The sequence below is a fragment of the Fragaria vesca genome, linkage group LG7 (assembly GCF_000184155.1).
Source record: "Fragaria vesca subsp. vesca linkage group LG7, FraVesHawaii_1.0, whole genome shotgun sequence".
NCBI classification, from domain to species: Eukaryota; Viridiplantae; Streptophyta; class Magnoliopsida; order Rosales; family Rosaceae; genus Fragaria; species Fragaria vesca.
The window spans coordinates 146397-162191 of record NC_020497.1 but is presented as its reverse complement, the minus strand read 5'-3'; the positions used below and the strand labels follow the sequence as shown (position 1 = coordinate 162191).

At 38.8% G+C, this 15795-nt stretch overlaps 2 protein-coding genes across 2 annotated transcripts; one reads left to right on the top strand and one right to left on the bottom strand.

The window, feature by feature from the left end:
- Nucleotides 1-29: 29 nt before the first annotated feature.
- LOC101314208 (chlorophyll(ide) b reductase NOL, chloroplastic-like) lies at nt 30-5679 on the bottom strand. The gene is made up of 13 exons (XM_004306384.1): nt 5407-5679; nt 5123-5191; nt 4613-4674; nt 4353-4439; nt 3685-3752; nt 3531-3579; nt 3367-3452; nt 2605-2662; nt 1912-1962; nt 774-824; nt 655-696; nt 330-440; nt 30-215 (listed from the first exon to the last, which is right to left on the bottom strand). Exons 1-13 carry the CDS (start codon nt 5666-5668, stop codon nt 168-170), a joined length of 1044 nt encoding a protein of 347 aa, XP_004306432.1. The 5' UTR covers nt 5669-5679; the 3' UTR covers nt 30-167.
- Nucleotides 5680-6867: 1188 nt separating this feature from the next.
- LOC101313919 (phosphoinositide 3-kinase regulatory subunit 4-like) lies at nt 6868-14359 on the top strand. The gene is made up of 10 exons (XM_004306383.1): nt 6868-7195; nt 7274-7603; nt 7687-7766; nt 7903-8008; nt 8207-8383; nt 8475-8615; nt 8769-11642; nt 12315-12559; nt 12633-12732; nt 13934-14359. Exons 1-10 carry the CDS (start codon nt 6923-6925, stop codon nt 14108-14110), a joined length of 4503 nt encoding a protein of 1500 aa, XP_004306431.1. The 5' UTR covers nt 6868-6922; the 3' UTR covers nt 14111-14359.
- The last annotated feature ends 1436 nt before the right edge of the window (nt 14360-15795 follow it).

Below are 15795 nucleotides of genomic sequence, written 5' to 3'. Positions count from 1 at the left end.
TCACTAAACTTTACGATAAGAACAAAATATAAATACAAGACATAATGAACATTTCATACTAGATGAGATGACATATTCAGATCATGTGTAATGTACACTACAAAATCAAATGGAAAGTTTGTGCTTTCCATCCTGTATCAGATAAAAGATTTCACTGTGACGCTAATTCAATCTTCGAGCATATATCTGTTCCTTCGTGCACCAAAAGCAAATCTCTGTGGATCAAGTGAAACAAATTAGGATGATGACAAGATATCGATACTAAAACCATGAGAGCCTATGTCCTCTATATATATTAAATGTTTCACTTCTTCTTTAGTTTACTTAACTGAGAATATCTGGGAGTAGGCTTTGATCCCAGTTAGGAAACGGATGTATGTGGGCTTCACTGATCCATTGGTAGGGATGGATCTTATATTTGGAACCAGATACTCAGCAACCTATGATATCCATGTCCGACCACATGTAAGTCCAAATAAACATGAGATTTGATCCACAAATAAAGGAAGATTTTGAATTTAAGTTACGGCAGGCTGGTAGTTTCGGTAAGTTTATGACCAGAAAGACCAAATGGTTTTGTAATTCACAGACCATCTTTGGGCTAAATAGTGACTCATGCATCATCAGACTACTGGATGATGAACAAATTCTTACCACTTCAGCTGGTTCTGCCAGAACATTGATGAAAAACTTTGCCTGCAAACCACAAGTTATATCATTCATAAACCAGGTAGAAGATGATTAAGAACAATATTCTATGAGGATTATATAACCTGCTTCGTAGTTGCACCAGACATGAGAAGATCAGTTGTAACCATTCCGGGCTGCAACACAACAACATTGACTAGTGAAAGAATGAAATACCACTAGTAAGTCCTAACCAAAGAAAGTAGAATGACATTTTTCTGGAGAACTACTAAACTATCATACATGCATAGGCACCATTCTTAGCAAGTATATCACTCTCTCTCTTTTTTAGAATACCAAGTATATCACTCTTAAGTTGGACCATTCTATGAAATTGTTTGGTGATTCCAAATGTCCTTTTATAGCCCTACAGGTCTCTTTCAATGATCATCTTCCAAGAATCAACCAAAACGGAAACAGTTTCACCATTTTACCAGTACATGATTATATCAGTGTTATAAGAAATGCGGTGTTCAAACAATTAATATGCCCATAGTCAGGGACATATCTGTTAGAATTTGGGATGGGCTAAATTTATTGGTGTTCTTTATTTTCGGCGAAGCCGAATTTTTTTTAGTCTCCCATAGCCTAACGTGCACAAAATCGATGTCTACTGTATTGACAAAACGAACCAATGCTCCTATGTATGATTAGTCGATCCAGGAAGAATCGACAAAAACTGATAGAAAAAAAATGAGAAGACAGTGAAAATTAGTAAAGTAAAGCCTAGCATACAAAGATGCTACTCGAACACATAACCTAGCATATGTTAACTAAAGCCTTAACCAACCAATCTATGAGGAACTTTAATTTACAATATATAAACCTTTCTAGGAGAATTTCTCTTGGGCTACAGCCCAAGTAGCCCTTCACCTAGATTCGTCCCTGCCCATAGTTATATGAGATTTCTGATAGAGTAATGATATCCTAGTAAATTAAGGGTTAAGATCGTTGGAAGACATTGGGTAGTGCCCCAACAATATATACCTCTCAAGTATACACACACTGACAAACATTTATACATACAGGTAAACTTGCAGAAAATGTGATAGACCATATATTTGCTAGGTAAAGTAGCAAATTGTCATAGCTAATACCAACATAACAAGCATTAAATCTCGCAATTTGTCACTGAAGTGTGCAGAAAATTGCTTTCCTTTTTCTTTTTTCAGAGAAGAGAAATATAAAGGACAGAAAAAATCCATTGAGCATGTAATTGCATACCGACAAGTTATGCACTATGACATCTTTGACATCTTGCATCTGCAATTCTGCCTGCAAAAGACTTTGAGTTTTGTATTAGATACTAATATTTTGGTAAGAAACCACAATTCCTATTTGGGGAGAGACACTAAAAAGAAGGGCTCAATCTGCTTCCACATAAGTCAGAAAAGGAACAAGAGAAAATTCTAGAGGGATAATTCAGAGCATTTTAAATACAGAGTATTTTGCTCAAACCCCATCCTCTCTTCACTATATCACAACTTGAAATGCATGTTTGTCACACTATTCATAACTTCCCGTTCGCTTTTAGCATTCAAAATTCTGTTGTAAAATCTGTCTCTTTTAGCTCAAAACAAGAAATGATTAATTTGAGACTTAAGGCTACTGGGTATGGACGTGTTCTTTTGGGCACAAATTAATTGTGTAATCTCATTATACCTCCACATCTTAGTCTTATACTCTTTTCGGGATTCTAAGTGATGTGCGCATACAGTTGATAAAATAGGAAAGCACGAAGTTAAAAAAAAAGTGAACATAATTGGTGCAATTCCGTGATTAAGGTGGTATGAGTTCTGGTATGATCCTTTTGGAAATTGTAGTGGTGTACTTATGAAAAAAGGTGAACGTCATTAGACCTAAAATAGAACCTGTGACCGCATAAGTTAACAGCGTGTAACAATCAACAAGGTGTACCTGTAATGATTTTGTCAAATGCACCACACTACGCTTTGTTGCTCCATATGCAGCAAACCTATGGAATTATAAAATAAAACAGAATGAACTATCACAAAACAATGACCCAGAAAATGCATTTTAAATGATTCATATCACTTGCATGTACCTCAGAAATAAGATGATGTAGTTGAACCTAAGACAGCCTCGTTTTTTTTTTTTTGAAAGAACCTATGACAGCTTAAAATATCACGGAATTGCATAAGCATCCTACTTGTACCACACTATCAGTGAACTATAAACATGACACATAGAAGCAGCATTAAGGTATACTTGTTCTAGTGGTATCATCAAATGTGGCTGTACACATGGCTGGTTGGTAAGGCACAGTTCAGCATGATCTCTGTATGGTACCAAGATGCAGCTGACAATGCTGACAACAAGTTGATTATGAGGATAAAAACTGAAATTAGACACAAAAATCTGGGATCCATGTGTGTGAGTATTTTGGAGGCAAATGAACACATGGGAGTCTTTAGTTTCTCCACAGTGATAATTAAAAACTAAGGTTTACCAAAATTGTAGTTTTATGCCTTCCTGAATTAGTTTTGCTTTATACCGTTGCAAGATCTTTAAGATTAAGTAAATTCAGTGTTGCCCACTTGAGGCAAATCAATAACAGTTCCCACTCGAACAAAATATGGTTGTACATAATCACAGAAACCTAAGAATTCTATTCAACTATAGATATAAAAAGCTAAGAGAAACTGCGTGATGTAGAACCTTGGGGTGGGTCTTCCATCAGAACCAGCTCCATCAATGTTGAAAACATGACCACCTCGAGGCTGATCCAACATCATCTTTATTGCCTACAGAACAAGAGTGCAAGACTACAGCATGAGAATCTGCTTAGTGCAGGCTACTTCCATAGGAACAGAACTTTCTACCTCACGGCAACATATCATCAAACCAAGTGTATTTGTAGTGACAACTTCACTGCATATGTCGTGCCAAAATCATGAACCCAGTGTATTACAAATACGGTAGATAAAAAAAGGTATTAACTTGAAAGACAACATTAAGGAGGACCAGAAAACTCACATAAGATCTTCATCTGAGGCCTCTGCCAGGGGTTTATAACTATATGCATTTGATCCTGCATTATTAATCTGCATCAATCTCACCATAGGACAAAATAGAATTAAATCTTCCTCAAAAAAAATGACCTTTGTTAATGAAGATAGAAAACAATGTTAACTGCTATATGAACAGAAAATGAATGAATGAGCAAGGAAATGCATAAAGGAAGTACATGTATTTGCTGGACCAGTAGTAACGCTAAAATGAAAACAACAAAATAACAGCCCAAGACTTTCTCATATCTAGTTGTGATTCCAACTTTTAAATTCAAACAGCAAAGGAGGAATACATTGAGCGTAGTTCTTAACATAAGGCTGGAAATTTTGGCACAGTAGCCAAACATAGTCCTTGGGATAGCTGTAAGAAATATATTGTTATATGTACGGCGTAATAAGAAACATATTTTAATTTAAATGTGTATATGAGAAAAAAAAATTAAACAAAAAACCCATCTAGCTAACATTCACTTAGAATAATCAGTTCAGATTATCAACAAGAGTATAAACAGTCTTGAATGTAGTGAACAATTCATAACTATAAGTAAATAACCAAAACAACACACATAAAAGGAATAATAATAATGATGATGATGATGATGAAAAAATAAAACAAGGATTAAAAATCAGCACCCATATATCAATGTATTTCAGGTTCTTTTGTGCAAAGGCCACCAAGTCCTTCACATCTTTCCCTTCTCTAACATCACATTTAGTACCCTGTAAAGAAAGAATTGAAATTAATTAGACCAGTATCGTGAAGTAGAAGTAAAATACTGTAAAAATATAAACCCCATCACTGAAATTACAAGCAAACAGACACACACAGGTGAACCTGCCTACAATGACAGTAAAGAAAAAAAATAAAAACGTAAAAGTCTCAAGAGATATACCCACACATGTTGCTCGCCAAACTCTTCTCTAAGGCTCCGAACAGTAGATTCAACTCGTTCAGCTATGGACCAAAAAGCAAAAAATAAAAACAAAACAAACAAAAAAGACATCCATAGGTAAGCAACTAAACAACTAAAAGAGCCAACCACTTGGTACTTCAATAGTTTGGTTTCCATTTGGTTGGTGTGTAATGTTTTATTGAACATGTGTTTTCTTTTTTACCAACTCGGCAAAGTTCTTCGAGTGCATGTTTGATACATTCATACATGCACAAGTGGCATAAGTTATACCATAGACAGAGCTTTAATGGATTATCTGGTATTTGGTTCTGAAGTGTCTGTATAAGACCACCGTTGTTGTAAGTTTCGATTATCTCAATATGAAAATACAGGGACAACCAAAAGTGAGTAAAACTAGCAAAATCAATAAGATATGTCGCAACTAACAAGAAGTTTAACACTGAATCAATGAAACCATACGCGAATGAAATTTCAGAATGAATACATTACCTGATCTTGAGCAAATCACGACGTTATCTCCTGCTCTGAGGAACTCTTTGGCTAGAGCAAAACCAATACCTAATTGAGGATACCGAAGACATATTTAAAAACAAGTAAAATATCGTAGTTTGCATTAGAGATCACTTTGACATACCTCAATTGATTAGTACAGTACAACTCTCTAAAAAAATATAAAATCAATTACCAAAGATAGTTATTGTATGAGGTCTAGTTTAGTTTGAAGCAAAACCTAGATATTGAAACTGAAAGCAAGAATAATGTGGGATAGCAACCTTTGGTTGAACCGGTGATGAGGACATTGTAAGGAGGAAGCATGGGGCGTCTTGTATTCTGGGAGGCTTCGGCTTTGGGTTTGGGTCTTAGTAAGGAAGCGTAGGTGGCATAGCTGCTCAGACTTGGACGAGCACCACAACAACAACAACTAGTAGTAGGAAAACTGCGACCACGGTCGAATTGAGGGAAACGGCGAGAGAGGTGGGATTTGGATGAGAATGACAAGAGAGGTGTGGACGCTGCTGCTGCCTTCATGGCCATTTTGCTCACAGCCCACCGCACAAAAAAAGTCCGATTGCTGTATGTATGCAATCCCCATTGGTCACGTGGTTGACGCGTGATCTAACTAATTGTTTCATTTTTGAATTTTTTTAAATAAAGTTCAAAATATGCCTAGTGATATGATTCTCTTATTGTATGTGTGATGTTGTGAGTTTGACTCGCAAGTTGTAGCATGTCAATTGTTTAATTGATTAAAAAAAAATTGTCAACAAGCTATAGTCTGCGTAGCTTACATAAAAGATCATAAAACCGGAATAATCTAATAAGCAATAATAAAACTACTTGACAATTTGGTGTGCTAACATTTAAGTAAGCCTCTACTAGATAAACAATCTCACTCATAGAGATATGATCACCTAGTAAAGACTTATCCCTAGAGTAGAACAAAATTAAAACGGAACTCAACACATGATTCTTGACTAGAACCGTCAATGTCACCTTCAATCAACTCAAAATGAAGAAGACTTCAAAAACGACCATTGTTAGCTTAGCAATGACAAAGTCGTCTTGCTTCCTCCATTACAATGCCGCCAACACCCCGCCAACGTGGATGGCCTCGACCAAAGCCAACATAGAAGTTCTTCCTCCCTTGAACCCTTCTTCTTGCCGCTACAAACTCTATATTATGCCCCATAGAGAGATTAGTCTTCACTTCTAAGCCTTGGTCCTTTAAAAAGATTTTCTCCCCTACCCATTTTCTATTAAATCTTCGTATATAGTTCTTCATCTTTTTGGTTGCTTCGGTAACTTAGCTTGTCTGTAAAGGTGTAGCATCATTGGCTAGTAACCAGAACCTAATATTATAAACTTTTTGATCAATCACACTTGTGAGGTAATTGTTTGCATCGATAATCAAGTAGTAGATACTCTTGCTAACATTATTTGCATTGTCTTGATAGGACGAACCTACCCACTTTATTCTAAATCTATACTAACAAGATAAGTTTTGTCTCCTTAATTTTCATTTTCATTGATTTGTTTCATCTTCCATGTTTATTACATTAACGTATTTTGATGTCTTTTGTTTTATGTTTTCGATCATGAGCTTCACACCTAAACTCTTAGATACTTGACTATCCGTGGCAAGACAAAGTACATTATTTTTCTTTTTAATGACAAATTAAGGGCTAGTGTTGTGAAAATGATAGCTTAAATGACGGCCCAGCCTTGTGTGCTCTACTGGTTATGATTTGGCAGAGTTTGAGATGAATCGATTGTGAGAGAGAGAGAGAGATGGGGAACAAGATAGCGCGGACGACGCAGGTGTCGGCGTCGGAGTATTACCTGCACGACCTGCCGTCTTCGTATAACCTAGTGCTGAAAGAGGTTCTAGGTCGCGGACGCTTCTTCAAGTCGATTCAGTGCAAGCACGACGAGGGTTTGGTCCTCGTCAAGGTCTATTTCAAGCGCGGCGACTCCATCGATCTCCGCGACTACGAGCGCCGTCTCTTCCACATCAAGGAGACCTTCCGCGCCCTCGATCACCCTCACGTCTGGCCCTTCCAGGTTATCTCTCACTTTCCGATTCCGATTCGGTTTTCATCAGAATTCATTCTAATCAATAATTCACTGCTGATCTTGCAGTTCTGGCAAGAGACCGATAAAGCGGCTTATCTTGTGCGGCAGTACTTGTTCAACAACCTCCATGATCGATTGAGCACCCGCCCCTTTCTCAGTCTCATCGAGAAGAAATGGCTGGCTTTCCAGTTGCTTCTGGCACTGAAACAGTGCCATGACAAAGGAATATGTCACGGTGATATCAAGTGTGAGAATGTGCTGGTCACTTCTTGGAACTGGCTCTATCTTGCCGACTTTGCATCCTTCAAACCCACCTACATCCCCTACGACGACCCTTCTGATTTCTCTTTTTTCTATGACACTGGTGGAAGAAGGCTTTGTTATCTTGCTCCCGAGGTTGGTTACACTCTTTGATGTCCTCCAACCACTCCCTTTACTTGTTTTCAGTTTTTAAGATATCTATCTGTCTCAACTTTCAGAGATTTTATGAGCATGGAGGTGAGATGCAAGTTGCACAAGATGCACCATTAAGACCATCCATGGATATATTTGCTGTAGGGTGAGCTTTCGAGGCATTAGCATTTCATTTTTACCCACAACTTTGAAGTTGAAATCTCGGATTTTCGGGACAAATTCTTATTTTAGATGTATCAAGTTGGCCCTTGGAATTCTTATTATCTATCAAACTTCTTTAGGTGTGTGATTGCTGAGCTTTTCCTCGAGGGTCAGCCCCTATTTGAACTCTCTCAACTTCTCGCTTATCGTAGAGGGCAATACGATCCTAGTCAACTTCTTGAAAAGGTACTCTCTCTATCTCTCCCCCCTTTTACCTCTTCTTCTTCCTCCCCTTTCGCTCTCTCTCACTCATTCACTTCGCTCCCCCCTTACGTATTGGTTTTTACATGATTATCTTATGACTACCATGCTTAATGATAGCTATCTCTTACATTCTTTATGCTTATTGTCGTACTTTGTCAATCATATGCTTTCTGTATGCAGATACCAGATTTTGGAATCCGCAAAATGATACTTCATATGATTCAGTTGGAACCGGAGTTACGACTTGCTGCTGATAGCTACCTGCAGGAGTATACAACTATTGTGTTTCCGAGTTACTTCTCTCCGTTTCTGCATAACTTTCATTGTTTCTGGAATCCGCTTCATTGTGATATGAGGGTAGACAATCTTGTTAATATGCATGATATGCCATTTCTAATTCCTTCATTCACATAGTCATGTTATAGTAACTGACCATTCCTCTGTGCAGATTGCACTTTGCCAGAGTGTTTTTCCTGAGATACTGAAACAAATGATGAGCAATAGGTCAACTCAGGACACTAGCACCGGACTTGGAACTCCTTCAAACATCCATGCTGTTAACAGTAAATCTTCTCAGGACACGAAGAACATGAATATGCCAAAGGGCTCACTGGGAAAGAAAGTAGAGATGGATAAAGGGTTAAAACGTGATCAATATGAACTTCTTGGTGATATCAATACCCTTCTCAGGGATGTTAAACAAAGTAATCATTATTCTAATACAAAGACAATGCCGGAGGACAACACTGGTTCTGCATTCTCCCAAAATCTTGGAAACTATGGCATGCAATCTCCTGGTGAATTACTTCAGACAATCTCTCGTGCATTTAGGAGAAATGATCATCACTTTCTAAAAAAGATTACAATGAATGATTTGAATTCATTGATGTCTAAGTATGACAGCCAATCAGATACCTTTGGCATGCCCTTTTTACCATTACCTGAAGATAGTTTGAGATGTGAGGGCATGGTTCTGATTACCTCTCTGCTATGTTCTTGCATACGCAATGTCAAATTGCCTCATTTAAGGAGGAGGGCGATACTTTTGCTGAAGTCATCTGCATTGTATATTGATGATGATAACCGGCTGCAGCGTGTAATTCCTTATGTTGTTGCAATGCTTTCAGATCAAGCTGCAATTGTGCGTTGTGCAGCCTTGGAGACGTTATGTGACATTCTCCCTTTAGTTCGAGATTTTCCTCCTAGTGATGCAAAAATTTTTCCTGAGTATATTCTGCCAATGCTTTCCATGCTTCCTGATGATTCAGAGGAAAGTGTAAGGATATGTTATGCCAGTAATATAGCTAAGCTGGCACTAACTGCTTATGGTTTCTTAGTTCACTCAATAACCTTGAGTGAGGCTGGTGTGCTTGATGAAGTAAGTTCTAAGAACCAACTGGCATCATCTAGTGAGGCATCTGGTCAGCTCCACAAGTTAAACGGTGATGCACAGCTTGCCCAGTTGAGAAAGTCCATAGCTGAAGTCATTCAGGAGCTTGTTATGGGTCCTAGGCAAACTCCCAATATCAGGAGAGCACTCCTTCAGGATATTAGCAATCTATGCTGCTTCTTTGGCCAGAGGCAGAGTAATGACTTTTTGTTACCGATTCTCCCTGCTTTTCTGAATGATCGAGATGAGCAGCTAAGAGCAGTATTCTATGGCCAAATTGTGTATGTGTGTTTCTTTGTAGGTCAAAGAAGTGTGGAAGAATATCTTTTACCTTATATTGAGCAGGCTGTAAGTGATTCTACAGAGGCCGTTATTGTCAATGCATTGGACTGTTTGGCCATTTTGTGCAGAAGCGGTTACTTGCGGAAGAGGATACTCCTGGAAATGATTGAGCGGGCATTTCCATTACTATGTTATCCTAGTCAGTGGGTAAGAAGGTCAGCTGTCAGTTTTATTGCAGCCAGCAGTGAGTGCTTGGGTGCAGTAGATTCATATGTATTCCTTGCTCCCGTTATTCGCCCCCTTCTTCGTAGACAGCCAGCATCTCTAGCTTCTGAGAAGGCTCTCTTTTCATGTTTGAAGCCTCCTGTCTCGAGACAGGTATTTTACCAAGTTCTAGAAAATGCAAGGAGTTCTGACATGTTGGAAAGACAGAGAAAAATATGGTACAATTCTCGGCCTCAATCTAAACAATGGGAAAATGTGGATTTACTTCATAAAGGGATTGCAGAATTGAATTCGATGAGGAGCTGGACAGATGACCAAGAAAATCCCGAGGGTCAAAAACGTGCTGGAAATGAATTGCAACAGGGGAAGCTAACTGAATGTGATGATGGTGTGGCTAAGTTTGGATGTATGGGAAGCTTTACGCACAAGGCTTCGAGCACAGTTGACATTCACGATCCCTTATCCTCTGAAAAGTTGCAGTACTCGGGCTTTATGTGGCCACAGGGAAGTACTGTGAATAGCTTCATGTGTGATAAATCATCAGTAGGGATACCTCTGTACTCCTTTAGCATGGACAGGCAAGCAGTGGGAGTTACTTCTGCTTCATCTGATTCTCCATTACAAGTGAGTTCTGTAGGAGTTGGTGCGTCATCTATGCCATGGATGGATCCAGTAAATAAATCTTTTAGTTTAGCTAGTACTGTTCCAGCACCCAAACTGGTGTCAGGATCATTCAACATCGGCAGTGGTTCTAAACAATTTTATCGAGTAGTCCATGAACCAGATGGTAGGGATAATGACCAAACAGCCTTTGTCAATAGCAAGTTTCAAGATATGGGGTTAACTAGTGCTACAAAAGCAAGTTCTATTACTGTGGAAGATGCATCCTCTACAAGTGATCTAACGGGACTGCCCTCTTCTGCAAGAGCTTCATCAATTCCAGATTCTGGTTGGAGGCCTCGTGGAGTTTTGGTTGCGCACTTGCAAGAGCATCGGTCTGCTGTCAATGACATAGCTATTTCAACTGATCATAGCTTCTTTGTGAGTGCATCTGATGATTCCACTGTCAAGGTCTGGGATTCGAGAAAGTTGGAGAAGGACATCTCATTTAGGTCAAGATTGACTTATCATCTGGAGGGAAGCCGTGCACTATGCTCTGCAATGCTTCGGGGCTGTGCTCAAGTTGTAGTTGGGGCATGTGATGGCATGATACATATGTTTTCTGTTGATTACATTTCCAGAGGTCTTGGTAATGTAGTTGAGAAGTACTCAGGGGTTGCTGATATCAAGAAGAAAGACACAAAAGAAGGGGCAATACTTAGCCTTTTGAATTTCTCAGCTGACAACTGTGCAAATCAAATGGTTATGTACAGCACCCAAAATTGTGGGATCCATCTTTGGGATATAAGAACGAATTCAGATTCATGGACACTGAAAGCAACTCCGGAAGAGGGCTATGTGTCTTCCCTAGTAACAGGGCCTTGTGAAAATTGGTTTGTATCAGGATCTTCAAGGGGTGTGCTCACTCTTTGGGATATGAGGTTCCTTGTTCCTGTGAACTCATGGCAGTATTCTGCTGTTTGCCCCATAGAGAAGATGTGTCTTTTCCTTCCTCCTCCAAATGCTTCTGTATCTGCTGCTGCAAGGCCCCTTGTTTATGTAGCTGCAGGCTGCAACGAAGTTTCTCTTTGGAATGCAGAAAATGGCACCTGCCATCAGGTACAGAGAAATTTTCAACTATATGGCTTTGAGGATATATGCGTAGATTAATATTCCCTACTTGCCCTCTCCATTTAAAGTAATAAAGAAAATTGAAAGCAGATATCAAATTTCACTATACTAGTTGGTGTAAAACATTATGAATTGAAAAGTTGGAAGCAGTGCGCGTGTGTATTTTTTTATTTTTTTTGGCCTTTCGCGCATTATGCTGTTGGAAATTAGATGCCTCAAGTTTAATTCTGTGAAAAACCTGGTAAAACTTTTCATCCCAGACTAGCTGAATATATCAAATTTTCTTGTAGTTCAGATTTTGCTGACCCATGATGATTACTAAAATGACACCCTTGTTACTTTGATTCTATGTACCCTATGCACCTTTTCCTATATTAAGGGGAAATAGAAGGAGATGGTTACATTTGATTGTAGAAGTTTCCATTTCCTGATCAACAGTCAAGTTTGTACCGTATAAACTCTCACAACCACTGTAGTGTAGTCTTATTTAGTTTCATATTTGGTTTTCAGCTCATGTATACGTGTAATGAAGCCTCCTAGTTTATCTTTTTGTATTCTTACTGCATATTACTCAAGTCCATCTCTGCCTTATCTCAAATGCTGATGCTGTGGTGTTTGATTTTCTCCGATTCATGTTGAACGTCTAAATTTGGTTTTCAGGTGTTGAGGGTTGCCAGTTACGAAAGTGACACTGAAATGTCTGAGGTGCCTTGGGCCTTGTCCAGATCATCAGCTAAAAATTCTAAAGCGGATATGAGACGGAATGTTAATCCTCATTACAGAGTTGATGAACTGAATGAACCACCTCCTCGGATTCCTGGCATCCGTTCATTGCTTCCCTTACCTGGGGGTGATTTGTTAACCGGGGGAACTGACTTGAAGATACGTCGATGGGATCATTACAGGTTTGTTGCAAATTCATTCTTATTATCTTGGTTTATAAAGACTGATTTAATTGTCTGTATTCATGAATTGCAGCCCCGAACGAAGTTACTGTATTTGTGGGCCAAACTTGAAGGGTGTGGGAAATGATGATTTCTATGGAATACGATCTAGCTTTGGTGTGCAAGTTGTGCAGGTATCATTCTTAGAAACTTTAAAGTTAGGCGGGTTAGTAATCCTTTATTGGAGGGTATGGACTGTGTCCACATGTAATGTATACATCCTGAAGTTTTGGTGTGGGGTGGAAAAAGTTTCTGTGCATTTGTTTGTTTGCCCTTGTAGACCAGAGATCAATCACTTGGTAGGTTCAATTAATATGTTTTTAGTGGCCTAGTGGGGGAAACGATTTATGTTTTTTTTTTCTTTTTTTTTTTTCAATTTAAGCCGGTCAAAGTTTAGTCCCTGGTCTTCCCCTGATTGTTCCTCTTTTTCCTTTTCGTGTATTTCGTTTGTATAGACCACTTACTGTAAAAATTATTACCTTGTTCTAACAAAGCTTTTCCGGGGTGGGAAGAAGGGTTGTTTTATTTATTTATTTATTTATTTTTTTATGGGGATGCTTAGTGCGTTGCTCTTATCTAGGTCATGTGGATCGAAAGAAATCAGAGAATTTTTGTAAGACAAGTTGGGTCTGGTGAAGAGTTAATTTTGAAGTTCCCTTTAGGCTTTGGCACCTTCTGTGGTCAAGGGGTTCTTCAATTTTTTATTTCCAGGCTTTATTATGGACTAGAGGCCAGCACGGGAATGTCTAGGACACTAGGATTTAAACTATTCTTGGGAGTGTTTGTTTGTGCCTATTTTGTGTTGGGGACAAAGTCCTTGAGGTGTTGATGGGGTTGGGAGCGTGGATCAGTTTGCATCATCTTGGGGGTTGTCTTATCCGGTGTGAGAAGGTGAGTTGGCAGCTGTTGGAGCTCGGATCTGGGTCCGGGTTTTGGTCAGCGGCCACGGGGATGAGGTCTTCGAGATCTGTTGTTGGCGGCGAGGGTGCAGTGCGATCCCAATCTGATGGATGTGTCGGGTGAGTCCCTTCTTGTCCTTGCGGGGTCTTCATGGCAGTGGTGCTATGGCAGGCTGTGGGGGGCGTTGTTGGTGTCCTGGCAGGGATTCAGTGAAGACTGAAGTCGTGTAATATCTATCGATACTTCCCAACCGCCCACCCCCAAAAAAAATAAAAAATCTATCCTTGTTCTGTTTTGGTCTGTTTGTTTGATGTTTGAAGCCTTGTGTACTCTCTTTATCTTTTTAAAAATGAACTTGTGTCAATACAAAAGATATATATATTATTTATTCTTACTATTGCAGAGTTCTTAAACTTGCTTTCGCTCTTAATGTAGGAGACGAAAAGACGGCCTCTAACAACAAAGTTGACAGCCAAGGCAGTTCTTGCAGCTGCTGCCACTGATACTGCTGGCAGCCATCGTGATTCAATCCTTTCATTGGCCTCTGTTAAGTTGAACCACAGACACTTAATATCAAGCAGTAGAGACGGGGCAATCAAGGTCTGGAAGTGAGCCAACAGAATCAGAGACACTTCGCAGCAATGCCCGTCAAGTTCGTATATTGTAGTTAGCGTATGACAAAACTTTGACAGTCAACAGGTATTGGCTGTCCCCTGGTAGATATATTATGGCTTATACCCATACTTGGATTTAGAGTTTGTAACATATAGTAGATAGGAACTTGTATCACCCCACTGTACATGTCTCGCTTGATACAGTCGCAATTGATAAATGCAGAATGGTTAAAAATCTAAAATTGTGAAGCTCGGCATATGTTTTCCAGTTTGATGGAGACTTCTTGGTCCGTTGGAGCCTCTTGCATGCAAGATTACAAATTTAAGATGAAAAAAGATTTCTCCAATCAGTGATATCTCAAGATAAATAATAATTTTAATAACATTTATCGTGTCGTCGTGTTTGTGTCCTTGCAACATAGCTGAAAAGTTAACAAAAGTATCAAACTATAGGCGTTGACAAAAGTATCAAACTGTAGGCCTTCAACAATTATGGAATACAATTGTATTATTAACTAGTCTAAAGATGCAACAACAAAGAGCCGTTGAAAACACGAAAATAGCATAAGCCCTACCTAGTCCTGAAAATAGGACTGTTATTTGATTCTATAGGCGCTTAAGAGCTCAATTAGTGTACGTTTCGAGAAAACAAACAATATGAGGGCTGCATTCAAGTGGCCGAATTATGACAAGGGATGAAAAACATACTACCAACAAAGACCAACCCAATCCAAATTAAGTGGGGAAAGATGAATTGGACCAAAATGCCCAGCCCAATAGACTACAACATCCAAATCATGTAGCCTATAAAAGATATAGGCCCATAAGCCCACACCCCTTCCCATCTCCTCTGCGAGATAGTCATATTTGTCACCATTCCGGCTGCCGCCCTTTTCCCTCCACCATGGTTGGAACCCAAAAACCCGACCCAATCCACTAGCTAGCCGTCAACAACATCTAGACAACGTTGTCGCCACTAAGAACACACAAACCAAAACCATAATCTGGGTCGCTGCCCTCCCACCAAAGCGCAGCCCTTGAAGAGCCTTAGACTTGAGCTTAGCTCTCATATATTTCAATCTTTCATATGTGGGGTTCTAGTTACACATCTGAAATGGCTGTGTGTACCTCCATATTATTTTTTCGACAACTCATTTCTTAGAGATGAAAGTTGTGACAGAAAAAAAATGTTGCGACTTATTCGTTTTTTTTTTCTCTTTTGGACTGAATTCTTGGTTACTGTTTCTGCAGCATCTACAAAATTAATGCATTTTGAAACATTTTCATTTGTGTTGTAATGTACTAAATGGTCACAGTTTCAGAGTCATTATTAGAAGAATCTATAAAATTACGAAGCATGTTCGGAAAACTATGAAATACATCGGCATTTTGTCATTAAAATTCCTAGGGTTATTGACAGTAATCCTGGATATATGGAATACATATATAATTTCAATATAGAAAACATACCTGAAAATTGCCTATAATAAATTGTGGTCATTCATCAAGATTGAATATGTTACTGTAACATCCTGTAATTTCAGTTTTCTTTAAAAAAAAAAATATATTTACGAGCTATTTTTATTTCGATTTCTATTATTCTTTCAAATTCTTTGTGGTTTTCGAAAATTATTTAAAATTTTGGTTTGTTGAGTTTTGTCTTTCGAGCCTATAAGATTAAAC